The sequence below is a fragment of the Phascolarctos cinereus genome, unplaced genomic scaffold, assembly GCF_003287225.1.
Source record: "Phascolarctos cinereus isolate Bilbo 61053 unplaced genomic scaffold, phaCin_HiC Scaffold_4;HRSCAF=312, whole genome shotgun sequence".
NCBI classification, from domain to species: Eukaryota; Metazoa; Chordata; class Mammalia; order Diprotodontia; family Phascolarctidae; genus Phascolarctos; species Phascolarctos cinereus.
The window spans coordinates 619,102,517-619,121,304 of record NW_027555847.1 but is presented as its reverse complement, the minus strand read 5'-3'; the positions used below and the strand labels follow the sequence as shown (position 1 = coordinate 619,121,304).

The 18,788-nt window shown below is 38.8% G+C and overlaps 1 protein-coding gene across 2 annotated transcripts in view; it reads right to left on the bottom strand.

Moving 5' to 3' along the window:
* Positions 1-4,601: 4,601 nt before the first annotated feature.
* The window catches only part of COL14A1 (collagen type XIV alpha 1 chain), a 246,208-nt gene continuing 232,021 nt past the window's right edge, over positions 4,602-18,788 (bottom strand). Inside the window, exons 47-49 of one of the 2 annotated variants that reach the window (XM_020964970.2) lie at positions 9,125-9,202; positions 7,408-7,563; positions 4,602-5,594 (exon numbers count right to left, since the gene is read on the bottom strand). In XM_020964970.2, coding sequence (XP_020820629.1) covers positions 5,533-5,594; positions 7,408-7,563; positions 9,125-9,202 — 296 coding nt within the window. In that variant the 3' untranslated portion in view covers positions 4,602-5,532. Of the gene's footprint in view, positions 6,484-7,407; positions 7,564-9,124; positions 9,203-18,788 lie in introns of both variants that reach the window. The other variant, XM_020964971.2, reaches the window with a different exon arrangement.

Here is an 18,788-nt window from a genome sequence, read left to right as displayed (position 1 = left end):
TCAAAGAAAATTATCCCCAGCCTTGCCCCTAAATTTCCACTTCTGTCAGAAGATGACTGTCTTTGAAAGTAAGAGTCTGTACTTAACAGATGTTATAGAACCTAAAAATGATGGTGTAAATTCTGATATTGCCATTTCTCGTGGTAGGATGGAGCATCATGGCATCACAGAATACTCTCCTCCCCCCTCAACTCCCCGATATAAGTTCCTTGAAGACAGGCATTATTTCTTTTTTGTTTTTATATTCTTGGTGGTGATTAGATAGTCCCAATACAAATGGAAAACAATTACAAAAGTTATTCTTAACAGTACCTAGACTTGACCATTGGAGGGGTTCAAAGGAACTTTGTATGTCTGCAGAAAGAATAAGTGTACAATGCTTTCCAAATTAGCATACAGACCATCTGTCTGGAAAGCATAGGAAAAGGCTGGCAAGAGGAGAGATTGGGAATTTCACATCTGAAAGAGATTATTTTCCAATGTGTATGTGTGTGTATGTATGCATATGTGTGTGTGTGTGTGTGTGTGTGTGTGTATATACACACACACACACACACACACACACACACACACATATATATATGTATTTTATTCATATACCCAAATGTTTAGGTATTGGGCCCATTTAAAATAATGACAATAAATAATATTGTCTATGAACCCAAGTTAGCAAGATTTTGATACCTGAATCTCAAAAACTATGCAGAGGGAGTTTTGTGTTATTTACTGAGATTGTGTCAGAAAAGACCTCAGAATGTATGTAGACTCTGCTAATTGTGCACGTTAGTGCCTGACTGGCTCAGTTATTGTTTTTGCTGGTATAGAATTCACTTTACAACAATATTGAGAATTTTCCATCATAAAGCCTTTTGCCAGTAAGCTTGGGAAATTATGTGTTTGCACCCAGAACATGAATATATTTAGCTTGTGAAGGTGGCTTAAAGTCAAAAAAGTTCCGCTTGTCCATATGTACTTTCCATTATGCAGTGAAATACGGAGGAAAAATTAAAATGTTATTTATCAGTTGTATTTGGATGTGTTATCTAAATGTGGAGGTCATTTCACTCATTACCCAATAAAATATACTTGTCCCTTTGTTTATAGGAAATGTAAACACCTTGTTTATTTGAGGCCCTCCCCTCTGACTGTCTCTGTCCGTGTCTGGGTTGATTCTCTCTGACCACAAGCTCCAGAAAGGTAGGACCTCTTGTCTAATTCACACCATACAAGATCTGGCCCAGCATCATGCTCTGACAGCTGGGCTTTGTGGTGCTTTCTATGATGATGATAATATTAAACTATTAGAATGTCTAAGGTGTTAGAATGTCTAAGGTGTTAAAATTTTGTGAGAAAACTCCACATCTGGGAGCCAATTTTCTAATAAAAACCATAATATATATGCATATATGTATATATATATATATGCTTATATAACTTTAAAGCTCTTGTTAGCATGTACTTAAGAAACCGTACAATTTAATTAGTAAGAAAACTTTAATGATAGTAATAACTATAATGACAATGATTTTTTAAGTGGCTGTAACTAACAAAATCCAATCACTCAAAGGCTTTCTGGCAAAAGGATTCTCTTAACTCTTACTTTTTCTAACACAAAAGTATTCTGAAACTGTAAGTTCCACTTTGAACCCAAATTTTTGGTTTATGTAACTTTGTGGCCAATAAAAAAAAATTTCATTTTGCTTTGGAATTAATACTGTGTACCTAGGCCAGAGAGAGCAATTCAGCAAACATTTATTAAGTAGCTTTTATATTAGAGGCACTATGCTGGCTGGTACAAAATTAAAAATGGTAAACAGTTTCTATTCTTCAAGGATATCAATAATATTAATAATAACTAATCAATAAAGTAATTTCATTGATAAATCATTAAATTATTAAATTAATAACTATAAAATATATTAATAAATAACTAATATATACTGTTTTAAGGTTTACAGACTGCTTCACAAATGTTATCATATTTGATCTTCATAACAACCCTCAGAGGTATGTGCTATTATTATTTTTATTTTACAATTGAAGAAGCTGAGTCAAATAGCAACTTGCCCAGGGTCATTCAGTTGGTAAGTGTCTGAGGTAAGATTTGAATTCAGCTCTTCCTAACTCCAGGCCCATGCTCTCTCTATCCACTAGCCGCCACCTAGTTGCCTAGCTAATGTTCTTTTGGAGAATAAGTATAAACAGATGCTAAATACAAGGTAATTTCAGGAAAGAACGAACACTAACAGCCTGACAGCTCAGGTAAGGTTTTCCATAGAAAATTCTAAAGGGCAGTTGTGACGAAGGAATGCATACCAGAACCTAAGTGGGCTAGGCTGCACAAAACCCTGGGTGTGGGTCAGCATGTAAGCTACTTTAGCTGGAAGCGAGGGGGCATGGAGGAGAGTAAAATGTGAAATACCTGAAAAGGTGGATTTTGGCCAGACTGTGAAGGGCTTGAATGAAATTTATTGTCCATGTTGACAAAACTCACTTAAAACCAGTATTTATTTATCAAAATTATCTAAGTTCCTCTTTGTATGTAAAATGTACTCAGCTACAGACAGAACACACTAGCATCTGCACCATCATAGCAGCGCAGTTAGGAGGCAGTCTGGGTGACCCCACCCACAACCAGCCGGAAGGAAGAAGTCGTTCAGTCATTGCTTCAGCTACTTCTGAGCTGCTGTTCGTCACATTTCTGCCCCTTACTAGGTGCTGTCTCACCTGAGGGCTTCTGGGACTCTACTGTATGATTCCTGAGAGGATGAGCAGCTTCTTCCTCCTCAGAGAATCCTTTCCCTTCCTTTCCTCCTTTCTGTAATACTTCCATTCTCCATCGACTTGAAAAGTGTCAAGTCTCCTTTCTCTCCTCCACCTCAGAACCCTCCACTCTCTTTCCCCTCATTGAAGCCTGGCTTCTGTTTCTGTGGTGACCCTTCATCCTTTTAACAATGTGGAGTATGGAGAACCATTCTTCTACTCCTTTGACCTTCTAGTCACTTAGCTGCGGCTAAAATTCTTCATAATGGTTGAGATTTTCAGCTTTATTTCTTGAAACTATTTTTGAGCATTTACACTGCATTCGTAGGCACCCAGTTAAAACTTTTAGAACCAATCCTCTCCATCCACTAATCTCCCTTACCAATTTACTTAGTACTCATTTTGTTCATTGAGCAGCTAGGTGGCCTGGAGTCAAGAAGACTCATCTTCCTCACCTCAAATTTGGCCTCAGACATTTACTAGCTGTGTGACCTTGGGCAAGTCACTTAATCCTGTTTGCCTCAGTTTCTTCATCTGCAAAATGAAATGGCAAACCACTCCAATATCTTTGCAGAAAACCCCAAATGGGGTTACAGAGAGTCAGACATGACTGAATACAACTGAACAACAATGATTTGTTCCACGCTTTTTCTTGTCTAGCTAACTATTTTTTCCTTCAACTTCTTTTATTTGACTTAATCTTCCTTAAACATATATATTCTCCCATATGTGTATATATGCTTGATCTTGCATCTCTCAGAATTCAGTAGTAAAATCTGGACCAGTATTTGGACCTGGGGATTGTTCTCCTTCCCAAATTAAACTTCTGATGTTCTTGAATCCCCCTAGTCACCAACAGAATTCCCTCCATATTTGGCTCCTTTTCTCTTCTATTCTTCCCATATTTTCTCCCAAAGAAACAGAAGGTAGACCCTCTAAACAGCTATTAGCCAACACTTATCACATTCATTTCAACTGGAATAATACATTGTTTAACATCTAGATGGGAAATATCGGTCAGTTACTTGTCTTGTTGCCTTATTAACTAGTCCAGTCTTCTAAACGTTGATCTAGTTATTTCATTTAGATGGTTTTATAATCTCCTTCACAAATTCAAACTATTACATTATATCACTTTGCATAAGGACGATGCATAGAAACCTGGTATTTCTTTATTCAGGATGAAAGATGTTATTTCAGTTCTGCAGAGGAAGCGAAACAAGGTAGGAAAAGGCAATAAATAGTGTAGAGTGGCAAGGCTCTTTCACCATGAGATGAGAACTGTGTGTTGACCAGATTAACTAGGCTCATTCTACTTTTTGTTTGATTAATATTACTTGGTACTGAGAACATATTATAACAAAAATGATCAGAAAGGAAGATCAAAAGGATATTGGAGGCCATTTGATTCTATATCTTCTCACTGAAAAGTAAGAGAAATTAATTCAAGATATAGACAAAATGGTTAGAGAGCTGGTCTTGAAATCAGGATTCAAGTCCTGTCTTTGGGGCATACTTGCTAGGTGGGCCTAAGGAAGTCACTTAACCTCTTGGTAACACAGGAAATTTGCAGGTGTAATAAACTGCACAGCATGTGCCAATACACATTGGAATTTACTCAGTGAGAGTTCCCTACACCAATTAAATCATAGGTTCAGGCCAAAAAGATGTCTAAAAGTATGAGAGTATGGAGAGTAGAAAAAGGGGACAAAGAAAAATCATAAGCAGGGCAAGATGATTCTGTTTTATTTATGGCTCAAATATGAAGTTTAAATAAATTTAAATTTAAATATTTAATAACTTAAATAAATTTAAATAAATAAACTGAGACAAGTTCATTCAAACATAGTTTACAGCTTTTATTTGCTTACAAAACAGAATGGAGATAAGGTAAACAATAAATTATCTGCGTGTTCACACCAATCCGTGTAGATGCAATGAAGAAGTCCCAGCAACCGAAAACTAAAGAAATTCTTTCATTAAATACAGATCTCTCTTTAGATTGAGGGAGGGTCACCGCTTTAGGATAGCAATTCATTTCTCAAACACAAAAAAAGAATATTTGTTTGTAAAACCACTGACTGCAAAGACGTACTAAAAAGTCCTTGGTTCCGAGAGCCTGGCAAAATATGTCAGGGTAATTAGGGTTGGCTTGACCCACAATGCAAAATGGTGTTTTCCTGACAGCATTCTTTCCATAGAGGGGGCCTTTCTTACAATCAATGAGTTCATTTATTGGGTCCCTGAGGTAAACTTGGAATGCCCTTTTACCACATTTCTCCTGGGGGCCCATTTTTCCCTAATCTAATTAAGACTATATAATTCTGGGATTTCAAACTGTCTATTAGAGCAGGGGGGTAGCTTCCAGGGTTGGAGGTGGATATTTTGTTCTTTGCTGAGTACTTTCCCAATAAAACAGGAATAATCTGGCAGACATTTAAAACAGCAAAAGGAAACACCATTCTTTAAAGACAGTGGCCAATGTACAAGGTTTTGGGGTTTGGGTTTTTTTTTAAATTGTTTTGTTCTTACTACCCAAGGTAAGAGGATGATCCTTTTTTTGTTTTCATTATTAAACAATAATAATCATAACAATATAATCACCCTGCAAATATTTTCTAAGAGGGAAAATTAGGCTACTTACTGAACAAGAGCTTTACAAGTGAACCATACAAATCATATACCAACATTTTCTTTTAATAACAATGCCTTAAGAGTTTTTTTAATGGATTTTCCAGTTCCTTTTGGAATAATTGGTTCCTGGGGCCATCAGATCAGATCTTCCAAATCCTCTCGAACAGGTGTGAACTCCGGCTGATCAGGGTCAGGTGCTGGATAGGAAGACTGGGGGTATGAGACTAGCCAAGGACAGGACCCAGGAACCATAAACTCTGTTCCCCATCATATCATAGGTTCTCAGGGCCATGGGTTGAATTAGTTATGTCATAATTGAATTCAAGGGATATCTTGACCACTTGGATTACTATGTCCACCTTAACCCACCACCACCACCAAGAGGATGCAAATGGTTAGCAAAAGAGGAAAAAAGCAAAACATGAGAGCAGTCATTAGGAAACTGGTATCACAGCCAACTATTGAGACATTATCCCTTTAATTTATAAAAAGGAGCACTGAAAACATTTGGCAGGATTATGAAAGCAACAAGACAGGAGAGGCGGAAAGTGAAGAAGGAGTGAGGAGAAACCCAAATCATTACTGGATAATTCAATGTTATCAGAAAATCGTCACCAGGAAAGAAAAGGAATGCACCATACCCACATACTTCAGGCAAGTGATGAGCAGCAAAGATCAGACACCAGATTTTGCTAATCTGATTATACGTATGTTTCCTGAGTGAATTTTTTTGGGGGGTGTGCACTGGGCAGGCTGATATGCCTATTTTCATTTTGGAGCTGTGCTGGTTAGTTTCTGTGATGTGGTTTTGTCTTTATCAAATTCCAATTTTTCTCATTATGTTGCTTAATGATGTGAAGACCACAAAAGTTTGGAAGGAGTGAAGGTGAAAAGGGAGAGGGCAAATGTGATGAGTAATCTCATTTAATGGTGTGAGAACAATGATTGTGCACAAGCTACTAGGTCAAGCTTTGGTGGTGGTGGTCCATATGGTAGTTCTGTATCCACGGCCAAATGCAAGGGAAAAATGCAATCAGAATCAAAGGCTTTCGCTTCAATGCTGGTAATCATTGTAAGGGATCACGTCTTTAAAGACAGAATGGCAGTCCGAGGAGTGGAGGGAACAAGGGTAGGAAAAGATGAACAACAAAGAAACAGACATCAGACAAGCTTCATTCTGGATGTTTGGTTACCAAGGTTAACAGTCCTGCCATGGTAGATACGTTCATGTCCAGCAAGCACTTTCTCTTTTCCCTAGAGCTCTAGCAATGAAGGTCCTTATACAATTTCATTTGTGAAATGATGCCTGAAAGCATTTATCTGCAGAGCATACCCTCTGACAACATGCATTTGATGGAAGTGTTTAAGGAGAACAATTACTTATCAGGATCTCACTTTAGTAGTTAGTAATGAGGAGAGGTTATTATATTAATAATTTTGCTTCTTGCTAAAATTATTCTTAGTCTCCTAACATGTATGTAATAGTAGTAGTTGCTGTAGTAGTAGTAGTAGTGGAAGTGGTAATAGCAGTACTAGATGAATCCCATGAATGAAACTAGGGAATTCTGTTCATTATGATGACAACTGGAGAAGGCTCTCCTCAATATGAATATTCTTGCCAAGAGACCTTGACCATATCAGAGCAGCAAAAAAGGGTGAAGCTATAAGATTCCTACTAATTCTTTCTAACTATCAACTACAAAGTCAGTGCCTCCAATTATTTCCCTGAATATTCTAGGACTGGGAAGAGGGAAATTAGGAAAACCTGGAATTTGCTGTTTTCAATATATCTACCTTTGACTTTTTTTTTTGAAGGGGCTACTTATTTTCCTATATACATATTTTCATATATACATATATACTTTATAGAATTTAGGACATCTCTCCCAGATGATTCTGGCCTTTGTTAAACTTGAACTATACTTCCCACTCACCATTGCTCAGTGTCTTTTCCTTCCCTCCCCCATAACACACAGGCCCATTACCACCACCACTGTGGACCATACTCACCTCCAACACCATAACTGGAACAGGAAGAAGGGTCACAGTAGCCAGGTTGACCTGAAGGTCCCTGTGGCCCAGGTACACCTAGGTGACCAGGTGGACCTCGTGGACCAGGTGAACCTTGTGGCCCAGGGCTACCAGTTCGACCCTCACCTGCAGGTCCTATGAGAGCGCAAATGTATAATTAGATTGACTGTTAGCGTTAATATTATTTAGGAAAGTAAACTAAACCTCCTAATGGAAATAAACAAACTTGCTCTTCAGGTATCTCTTCCTTACATATAAATGTTCTTCACTTTGCATCTGCTCCTTCCCAGTTCATTCCCTGCTAATGGAAAATGCAATGAAAATACCCATGGGACTCCCTTCCTCCTTTAGGCAAATGTCTAAATCATCTCAGGATAGCAAAAAGCAAAATTCATTCTTAACTAGTATCTTCTGGGTAGTCTAAGAGAAACGAGTACATTTTGACCAACAGCATTTTCCATAAAATAAAAAGTTGTTGTTTTCTAATTCTTATGTGTAAGAATCCTAGGATATCCTATTTGGAGTTTTCTTGGCAAAGATACTGGAGTGATTTGCCATTTCCTTCTCTAACTCATTTTACATTTAACAAAACTAAGGCAAACAGGCTAAGTGACTTGCCCAAAGTCACATAGCTAATAAGTATCTGAGGTCAGATTTGAACTCAGTTCTTCCTGACTTCAAGCCCAGTGCTGTATCTAATTACTGTGCCACCAGCTGTCTCTAAGTAGTGGGGCTCAGTGAAAATTCAGAAAGAGTTAAAATTTTCTGAGCTCAAAGGTGCTTTGAGGCCATCTATCAGGCTGGATTCAAAGTGTCTGAAAGGTCTTCAAGTTGAAAGTAGGGATCATTTCATTCACTGTATTTATATCAATACATGAATGAAACAATCAAGTTAAAGGCACAAAGCTTGGCACATAGTAGGCACTTAATAAAACTTGTTAAATAAATAGATTAATTGGTGCGATTCTCTCCTTGCTCAAGAAATCTCCAATTAGCCATGAAATCTTTAAAACTGAATAGTAAGGAAATCTACTTTACTCCAAAATGTACTATGAAGCTCATTCTTTCTAAACAGCTTTTTTAAAGCCGTCATCAGGGCCTGAAAAAAAAACTCTATAATGACTTTAATTCAATCAGACTAAAACATAACATTGTCTATTTGTAATCTGGAGAGCCGATTTTATCATCAGAAGACAAGAAGAACATATAGAAAGCTATAAATTCTATATTAGATGTGTAAGACCACAACCATCCTGGCACACTGCATAACCTTTAGGCATAATTATGACTAAATGAGGATAAATGTTTAGGAGCTTCGCCAATTACAGTCACACACACATACACACACACACAACTCTCCCTTGAATATCCCAATCATTTGAATGAGAAATAGAGAAATGTCAAGTGAGTCACGGAAATAGACATTACAAGGGGGCAGCTAGGTAGCACAGTGGATAGAGCACCAGCCCTGAAGTCAGGAGGACCTGAGCTCAAATCTGGCCTCAGACCAAACACTTGACACTAGCTGTGTGACCCTGGGCAAGCCACTTTACCCCAAGTGTCCCCCCCCCCACCAAAAAAAAATTAAAAAAAAGAAATAAAGAAATAGACATTACAGCTTTTCCCAGCTTGGAATGACAAGGAAGTACAAGAATTTAAGTTTGCCTCCCACCATAGCTTTGGTAGAATACGTTACCTGCAGGTCCAGGGGGGCCTCTGGGTCCTTGACTCCCAATGCCTGGATTTCCTTTCTCTCCCTTAACGCCTGATAAACCTGTTGCGACAAGCACCATTAGAATGCTATTTAGAATAGGCGAAATATTTACAGAAGCTTTAAAGGTTTTTGGTAGCCAAAGAAGGGCAGGTATAAGGAAAGGGACTATTAGGGAGAGCTTTCAGTTTAAAGTTCAGCTAAATTCAAAGTTTTTGGGGAAAAAAAGTGTGTGTGTGTTGTTGTTGCTGTTCAGTTGTTTCAGTCACATCCAACTCATAATGACTCCATTTTGGGTCTTCTTTGGCAAACATACTGAAGTGATTTGCCATTTCCTTCTCCAGCTCATTTTACAGATGAGAAAACTGAGGCAAACTGGGTTAAGTGACTTGCCTAGAGTCACACAGCCAATAAGTGTCTGAAACCAGATTTGAACTCAGGTCTTCCTGACTCCAGACCCAGCACTCTTATCTAATCCATTGCTCTGCCTAGTAGCTCAAAGAAGAGAGAGGTTAAGTTTGGATAAATAGATCTGATATGATAGTGAGGATAACTGAGCGCATGGAAGCTTATGAGATCCATTTGTTTAATTAAGAAAAATCCACTCACTCACCCCCCCCCCCTGCCCCGGCCACAACACACACAGAGGAACAAATCCTTGCTTTCAATCAATGAATCAACCAACAAGCATTTGTTATGTGCTAGACACTATGCTAAACACTGGAAATACTCGACAAAAATTAAAGTCCTTGACCTCAAGAACGTTACAGTCTATGGAGAAGAGAACATGTATCCGTATAAGTATATACAAAACATATGCAAGATGACTGACTTCTGGAGAGGCATTAGCACCTGGAGAAATTACAAAAGGTTCCATAGAGAATAGAACTTGAGCTGAGCTCTGAAGAAAACCAGGAGTCTAAGAGAGAGCTTGTACTCTAGGCCTGTGCACAAGGATGGGAGATGAAGAGTTGTGCATCAACAACAAGAAGGCAGCTAGGTGGCCCCACAGTGCACAGAGCCCTGATTTGGAGTCAGGAAGACCTGAATTCGAACGTGACCCAGACACTTACTAGCTATGTGATCCTAGGCAAGTCACTTAACCTCTGTTTGCTTCAGTTTCTCCATCTCTAAACTGGGGACAATTAATAATAGCATCTACCTCCCAGGGTTATCATGAGGATCAAATGAGACGATATTTGTAAAACAGGACAGAACCTGGCACACAGTAAGAGCTATATAAATGTCAGCTATTATTATTAGCTATTAAGATGGCCAGTTTGACTGGACTGTAGACTACATGGTTAAGGCTCCCACTTCCCAGGAGTCCTCTAAAGTCAATAGATTTTGATACTAAAGTGAAAATCTGGCCCACTTAGAATGTGGCATCCACTCTTTGCTTATTATTCCAACTTCTCACTTTCCTGTTCCTAAAGTTATCTAAGTTTAATCATAGGCCTTGGGGGCACAGACCCTGTCTGTACATACAGTGTGGCCCATGCAGTGTGTATTGTTGGCACACTGCAAATAACACATACTCATAAATGATTGCAAGTGACATTTCCTTATAAAATAACATTATCACACATCTGCAAAAGACACGAATTTTAACTGTCAGAGCGAAAATAAACAAACAAGTTGCTAAGTTTTGAAAAATTTGAATTTCCATTAGAAACTTGGAACCATCAGAAAAGCCTGAGCTTGATTTTGATGATTCAGCCTCATAAAAATCCAAACCAATTTATACTTCTTTTCTATTTAACAGACCTCTGTTAATAAACTGAAGGTTTTCATAGGTACAAATCAATTGTACACATAAATAATCCATAGGGACCATATCTGCCAGAATTATTACATCTGGCTTGCAGAACAAACTATTATATAGGCTGTAGAAAGACTGTAGAACAGTTTCAGAGCAAAGACAAGATGAGGCTTTATCAGTAAGGATTTTCTGAAATGAAAAACCCATATGGAAAATTCAACTGGGTCCAAGCTAAATCAGTTTTAGCTGGGGTACTATGTATTAATGGAATTTACTAGAACAGGCCTTATATATATGCATTTACTGTTCAATGATACTTTGTCCTCAATCAATCAATAGGTATTTATTAAGCTTCTACTATATATCACTTTGCTTAGAATCTTGTCCTGGAAAGTGACAAAAGGCAGTCATTTTGAAAAGGTGAAAGATCATGAGATGATAGGATTGAAGATTTAGAGACAGAAGGGAAAAGATCCTCATCAGACATCTAGTCCAACACACTCTTCCCTTCTCCTGTACCTTTCCCTTTCCCTTTGTCTCCACCACATGAACCAGACCTTCATACCACTTCCCTACCATATTCATACCACACAGCTGTTTAAGTACTATCCCCTTTCCAGTTCATCTTCTCCCATTAGAAGGGGTGCCCCTTGAGGTCAGGGATTATCTTGTTTGACTGTATTTACAGCCCCAGTGCTTAGCACAATGCCTAGTAAGTAGCAGCAGCTAACATTTATACAGTACTCTCATTTGATACAACAATCCTGTGAGGAAGGTTATTATTATCCCCATTTTAGAGAAAAAGGAATCTGAAGTTGAAATGGATTAAGCGCCCTTCCCAGGGTCACTCAGCTAGTAAGTGTCAGAGGTAGGATTTGAACTCAGGTCTTCTTGACTTTAGGTCCAATGCTCTCTTTACTGTGGCATCTAGGTTCCCTAAGTATTGAATAAATATCTCTCTGTTGGTCATCTACTTCGAGCTAGCCTAGCCTCAGAGTCAGGAAGACTTGGGCTCATACTTCATCTTCCACACTGGCTGTGTCACCCTGGACAAATCACAACCTTCTGTGCCTTAGTCAAGATTTTATGTTACAGATGAAAGTATCTCCTCTGGGGAGCTCCCAACATTAATAAAATAATGCACAAACATACAGAATACATACCAAGTATTGGGGTGGGGTGGAATACCCTAGCAATGAGAAGTATCAGAAAAGACCTGACATAAAAGGTGATGTTTGAACATAGTTCTGAAAGAAATCAGGGATTCTAAGAGGCAGATGTCAGGAGAGAGTAAGTGCATTCCAGGCAGTGGGTCCAGCCTAAGCAAAGGCACAAAGACAGGAAATGAAGTGTCATATATGAGGAAGAGCAGAAGGTCAGTGTGGGGGGACCATGGAATTTGTAGAGGACGATAAGATTGGAAAAATAAGTTGGAGCCAGACTGTAATCCTACTATGTGCCAGGAAATGTTCCAAGCACTGGGGATACAAAAAGAGGCAAAAAACAGACCCTGCTCTCAAGGAGCTCACAATCTAATGGAGGAGACAACGAGCAAACAAATACGAACAAATATAACCACCCTGCAATATATTAAGTGCACGGATTGTTATCTCCATTACATAGATGAGAAACTGAGGTAAAAGAGATTAGCTTGCCCAAGGCCACACAGCTTGTGCTTGGAAAACGCTGGACTCTACTATTCTGGACTGAGCTGTCATTATTCTTTCTCATATTTGGTTCCAAATACTTGATGGATACAGGCTCCTGTTTGTTTGCTTTCCCCCTTGCTTAGATATGATGCTAATCTCTCTTGTTATTGTGACAAGGATGACAGATGGACCCAAGGGTGCTCAATAGGAGTACGTGTGCTAACCTGTTTTTTCAACATCACAGGGTACGCTTGGTCCTCTTTTGCTCTTGCTGACCTGGAGATTACAATTCCTGACTTATTAGCTGTAATGTTTGGTTTCCTGGCCTATCTTTCAAATCAGCCTGCACATTCTACTTGGCACCAGACCCAGCAGCCAGACTCCTGAGTTTAGACACCTCACCCTTGCTGTCTGTCAGTAAGAGCACGTGTGGATTTTTAGGAGCACGTGTACCCTTCCTGTGACTAATGGACTGCTTGTCTAGGATGGGTCCCTAGTTGCTTGTTAGACATTGTATACTTATTGCTCCAACTCTTGGCTTCTGAGGAGGGAGAATCTTACTCATCCTTGTGGTAAAATGTACCACACGAAGAGCCCTAAAAGTTTAAACTCACAGAATCAGAGAATTCCAGATTTGGAAGAGAGACCTTATTGGCCATCGAGGCCAATTCACCCCCAAAGAAAGAATCCCCGCTGCCATACACACAAGTGGTCATCCAGCATCTGCCTGAAGACCTCCCAAGAGGCAGAGTCCCCTATTTCCCAAGGCAACCCATTCCACCCTGGGATATCTCTCATGATAGGCAGCTTTTCCTGACATCAAAATTAAATTTACTTCTTTGGAGTTTTCAACCATTATTCCAGTTCTATTGTCTGAGGCCAGAAAAGGAACAAATCTAATACATGTTTCATTTGTGACAGCATTTCAGTCTGCTAGCAATCTGAAGATCACTACCATGCCCTGCCGATTCTTCTCTTTTCCAGGTTTAATGTCCTAAAATGTCTATTTAATACTATTTCTCAGTGAAGTCTTCATCATCTTATCCTAGTCATCCAGAAAAGCTCCCGTATTTTCAAGTCTAAGTATTTAAAGTCTTGTATCTCAACAAGTAACACTTTCACTTTTAAGTGTACAGAAAAGTCCCATGAGACACCAATGGAAAGTTTTAATTGTACTCCTATATATTGTCATCTAGAGCAATGTTATCTATACATTTTTAAACAGTCACACATTCAATTGATTTTTAAAAATACTATTATAGGCAAAGCCATGTAGATATTACATCATGGCTTGAACTGGACTCATTGGAAAATCTGTAGAAGGAAATCCATCCATTGGGCAGAGTTTGGAGTAATTATCATAGAGTCTCAGAAGAGGCCATCTGGTCACAACCATACCTGGATAACAATTCCCTCAACAAAACCTCAATAGTATATGATCGTCTGCCCTGCCACATGTGAACGCACCAGTGAAATCTACACGTTCCCACATTAGCACTATGTCCCACTATAAAGTTAAGTCAGAAGAGGACAGGAAGATATGAATGAAATAGGAGCCTAAAATAAGCCCTTGAATTTGCAATGACCCTTTTAGACTTTCCTATCGAGTTTCCTTCTTTGAGAGACAATTACAATGTGATAATAGTAATAATAACTGACCTTTATACAACACCTTAAAGTATTTTTTTTTGGCTAGGCAATGGGGTTAAGTGACTTGCCCAGGGTCACACAGCTAGTAAGTGTCAAGTGTCTGGGGCCAAATTTGAACTCAGGTCCTCCTAACTCCAGAGCTGGTGCTCTATCCACTGCGCCACCTAGTTGCCCAACACTTTAAAGTTTGCAAGTTATTTTATATATTATTTCATTTAACTCTTACAACAACTTTGTGAGAGAATTGATATTATCATCCTCATTTTACAGATAAGGAAACTGAGGCTCAGAGATGTTAAATGACTTGCCAATGGTCACACAGCTAGTAAGTATCTGGAGAAGGATTTGAACTCAGGTCTTCCCTACTCCAAAACAAATATTTTATCCACCTAGCCACCTATCAGTCTTATATTCAAGGTTCAAAGACCTGGGTTCTATCTCTGAAATGAATTGGCATATGTGACTTCTGATTAGCCACTTCATCCCTCAGGCCTCAGTGCCTTCCTCTGTAAAATGAGGCTGTAGAACTAGATGACTTGGCTTCAGCTCTAGAATTTCATAATTGCTTTTCCTCAACTGATTTTGCAATATTCATAGCACTCGGATGGGAAAGCTATGCATTATTCAAAATTAGCAGAAAAATCTGCCTCAGCAGTTTCCATAGTTTGTAATTCAAAATACGTTATTTTAAATTCAGTCTCTGCTCTTACTTAATCAAATATCACTGATGATATTTAAATCAGAGCATTTGTCTGCTGTTCCTAGCAGGATTATAAAGTGATTTGCAAAGTGATTGAAAAGATCACAGGACTTCAAGTTGGAAGGTGCCTTAGAGGTCAATCAGTGCAATTCTATGAGCATTTGAACTGGGAGTATGAAGTAGGAGTATGGGAGTATGCAATACCCTAAGCAAGGCATAGCTAGGCACTGGGGTTGATAATGAAAGGATAATGGTAAATGATAAGAAAAGCAGTCCTGGTCCTCAAGATGCTTACATTCTACCAAAAGATACATAACATATAAGCAGATAAGTTATGTCTTCCTTGTCTCCCACAGTGAAATTCAAATACTTTATTTTAACTCATTATTCAGGCCCCTAGGGCTGGGATCATCCGGAAACACAACCTACACCCATATTCTACTCCATAGGCATAGGGGAGAAGAAGGTTTACAAATGAGAAAAATTAGGACTTGATTGGGAACTTGCTTGAAATAATACAATTTGGTCAAAAAATTTTGTACTAGTCAAGAAATAGAAGTTGATCAGTGAAACAGATTAGGTGCACAATATACTGAAACAAATGAACCCAATAGCCTAGTGATAGGTTACATTTATTTGTGATAAACACAAAGATTTGGGCTACTGGGGTAAGACTTCATTATTCAACAAAAACTTCTGGGTTGTCTGGCAGAAAGTAGGTATAGACAACATCTCACCCCATATACCAAGGAAAGTTCCAAAAGGATACCCTTAGAAGAGAACCTAAATGTGGAATAGGTGACCCCACATTTTACAGGTGAATAACCTGCAGCTAGGGGGCGCAGTGGATTGAGTGCCAAGCCTGGAAACAGGAAGATTCATCTTCCAGAATTCAAATCCAGCCTCAGACACTTACCAGCTGTGTGACCCTGGGCAAGTCACTTAACTGTTTGCCTCAGTTTCTTCATCTGTAAAATGAGCTGGAGAAGGAACTGGCAAACCGCTCCAGTACCTTTGCCAAGAAAACCCCAGATAGGGTCACAAAGAGTAGGATATGACTGAACAATAACAACAACAAATTGTAGTAAATTACTATCCCAATGTCAGACAGGTAATAAGTTAGAAAGGATTCAAATTCAGGTCTTCTGAGTCCAAATCAAGAGCTCTGGACATGCTAGAAGAAGAGAGCTAGAACTAGATACATCAGCTCTAGAGATATGTTCCTAGAAATGGTACCTGAAACCATGACGATGGATAAGATTGCCAAGTGAAAGAATGCAGAGAGAAAAGAGAAGAGTGCAGACCCTTTGGGAACTTAATAAAAGAATCTGTTCTGTGAGGTTTGGATTTGGTTAGAAGGCCGCAGTTGAGGACCTAGAGGGCCACATGTGGCCTCAAGGCCACAGGCTCCCGATCCCTGTTCTAGACTGGTTAGATTTGGGGGGATCCTGCCTCTACCATTGGAGGTAGCTAATCCTCTAAACTTAGAATCATCAGCCTATTTGACAATCAGGCTGTCGATCCCTCCATCCAAGTCACTGAAAGAATGTTGAATAGGGACAAGTCCTGGTTCTCAAGCAGTCGTACTATGGGGAAGTTGCTCCTCAAGGGCAGGGACTATCTTTTGCCTCCTTTGATTCTCCAGAGCTTGGCACAGTGCCTTCACATAGTGGGCTCTTAATAAATGTTTACTGACTGATCTTAAAGTACTATTTAAATATGAGTTATTTTTAAATTGTTAGTATTATAATTATTATTATTATCAAAGAGAAATCAAGTCAAGATGCATCACCAGACCAAAAAGAGCTGCATTTAAAACTCATATGATGATGACTCTAAGTTATCCAAGATATATACAAAGATTAGCATATCAATATAAATCCATCTTACCATCAGTGATAGGAAAGAGTTTTAAAAAGAGATAGCTTCTCATTCTCCAGATGGGCAAAATTAAAAAAAGAAGGTTCAGAAAGGTTAAATTATTTCTCTAGAGGGGGAGCATTATAGAATGGAAAGAGCCCTGGCCAGATGGTGGGAGGACCTGGCTGTGGTGTTTACTAGTAGTGTGACCTTGGTCAGCTTTTTCACTTCTCTGGATTTTAATTTCTCCTTCTACAAAATGAGGGGGTTGGACAAGACAATCTCTAAATCCTATGATCATATGGCAGAGAAATCTACTAGTAAATTCAGGCCTAAAACCAAAGAAGATTGGACAAGAGGAATTAGGATGTCTTTTCTATTTGCAATTTCTATGAGTACAAAAGTTTAGTAGCATTACCATGTGGTTAATCTTGATTATTTTTGAGGATATGTTAAAAATGTTCACTAAAAAGAAACAGTCACAGTTTATTTGAACACTTGCAACTGTATCACATGAACTATTTTGTGCAGGATTTCCATTTACTTATCCAGGCTGAAGTGGTGAGAATTTAGGAAAAGATGAAGAACACTTCTGTCAACCACAAGAAAATTCTGTACCATTTATGTGTACATTTGCTAGCAAATATAATTGAACCTTTACTATAAAAATCTCTCCCTATATTTTTTGTTATATCTATTTATAAAAGAATGAACTACAAGAAGAACCGTGGCCACTAACTAAAAAGGAACTGGCTGTCAGAGACAGTCTGGGGATTTTAAAACTATAGCCATGAACAATGAGAGACAGTGCAGCCCAGTGAATAGAGATCTGGCCTCAAAGTCAGGGTATCCGGGATACAAGTCCCCGTCTGATTACTTACTGGCTGTGCGACTCTGGGCAAATCATTTAACCTTCAAGTGCTCCAGGGAGCTCTCCCAGACCCAGGATTGCAGTAGAGTTGCTGATCTGTGTAGGTAGAAGGATTTTCCTCACCAGGAATTCCCTATGCTAATGAAAACACAGGTCTACACCCCCCCAAAAAAAAAAACCAAACCCAAAAAACAAAAACAAAAACAGGCCATGTACACTGAGTAGTACATTGAAGAGGGAATGAGAGCTAAAAATCCAACCAGGTGAATACCAACAAACAAATGCCATTTATAAGTGCCTACTGTATACATCTGGCTGCTTTGGGAGAAAGAGGTATCCTGAAGGAGTTTATAGCCTAAGGAGGAGACATAGGAACAAGTTATGAAACAAGTAGAGGACAATAAAGGATTATCTATCTATCTGTGTGTGTGTTGTATGCTATTATGATGATATACTATATTTCATGTATATTATTGTAAATATTATATATTATTACTTATCATATATACATATCCAAACACATATATGTTGTTGTTCAGTCATTTGTCATTTCCAACTTTTCATGGCCCCATTTTCTTGGCCAAGATACTGGAGGGGTTTGCCATTTCCTTCTCCAGTTAATTTTATAGTTGAGAGGGGGCCATCTCTAGTTGTCCTAATCTATATCTGGCCACTGGATCCATACGGCTCTGGAGGAGAAAGTGAGGCTGGTAACCTTGCATAGCCCTCCCTCACTCAAATCAAAGTCAATTGCAAATCATGTCATGATGTACCTGATGTCATGATCCTCTTCGAAAGCAAAGGACAAACACAATAGTCAAGCAAACTGAGGCAAGTAGGGTTAAGTGACTTGTCCAGGGTCACATAGCTAGTAAATGTCTCAGGCCATATTTGAACTCTGAAGATGAATCTTCCTCATTCTAAGCCCAATGCTCTATCTGCTGCATCACCTAGCTGTCACATACATATGCACCTTGCTCTCCTTTTTTGCACAGGTGAGACAATGTGGATGTGGATATACTGTCAGATGCAATGTGTTTACTGGTATTGCTTAATTGTCTATTTTCTCTTTCTAAAAAACGTTATTACAAGGGAAGTTTCTTTGGATAAGAAAGATGCGAGGGATATATTTGGAAATGAATGTGACATGAAAGTAT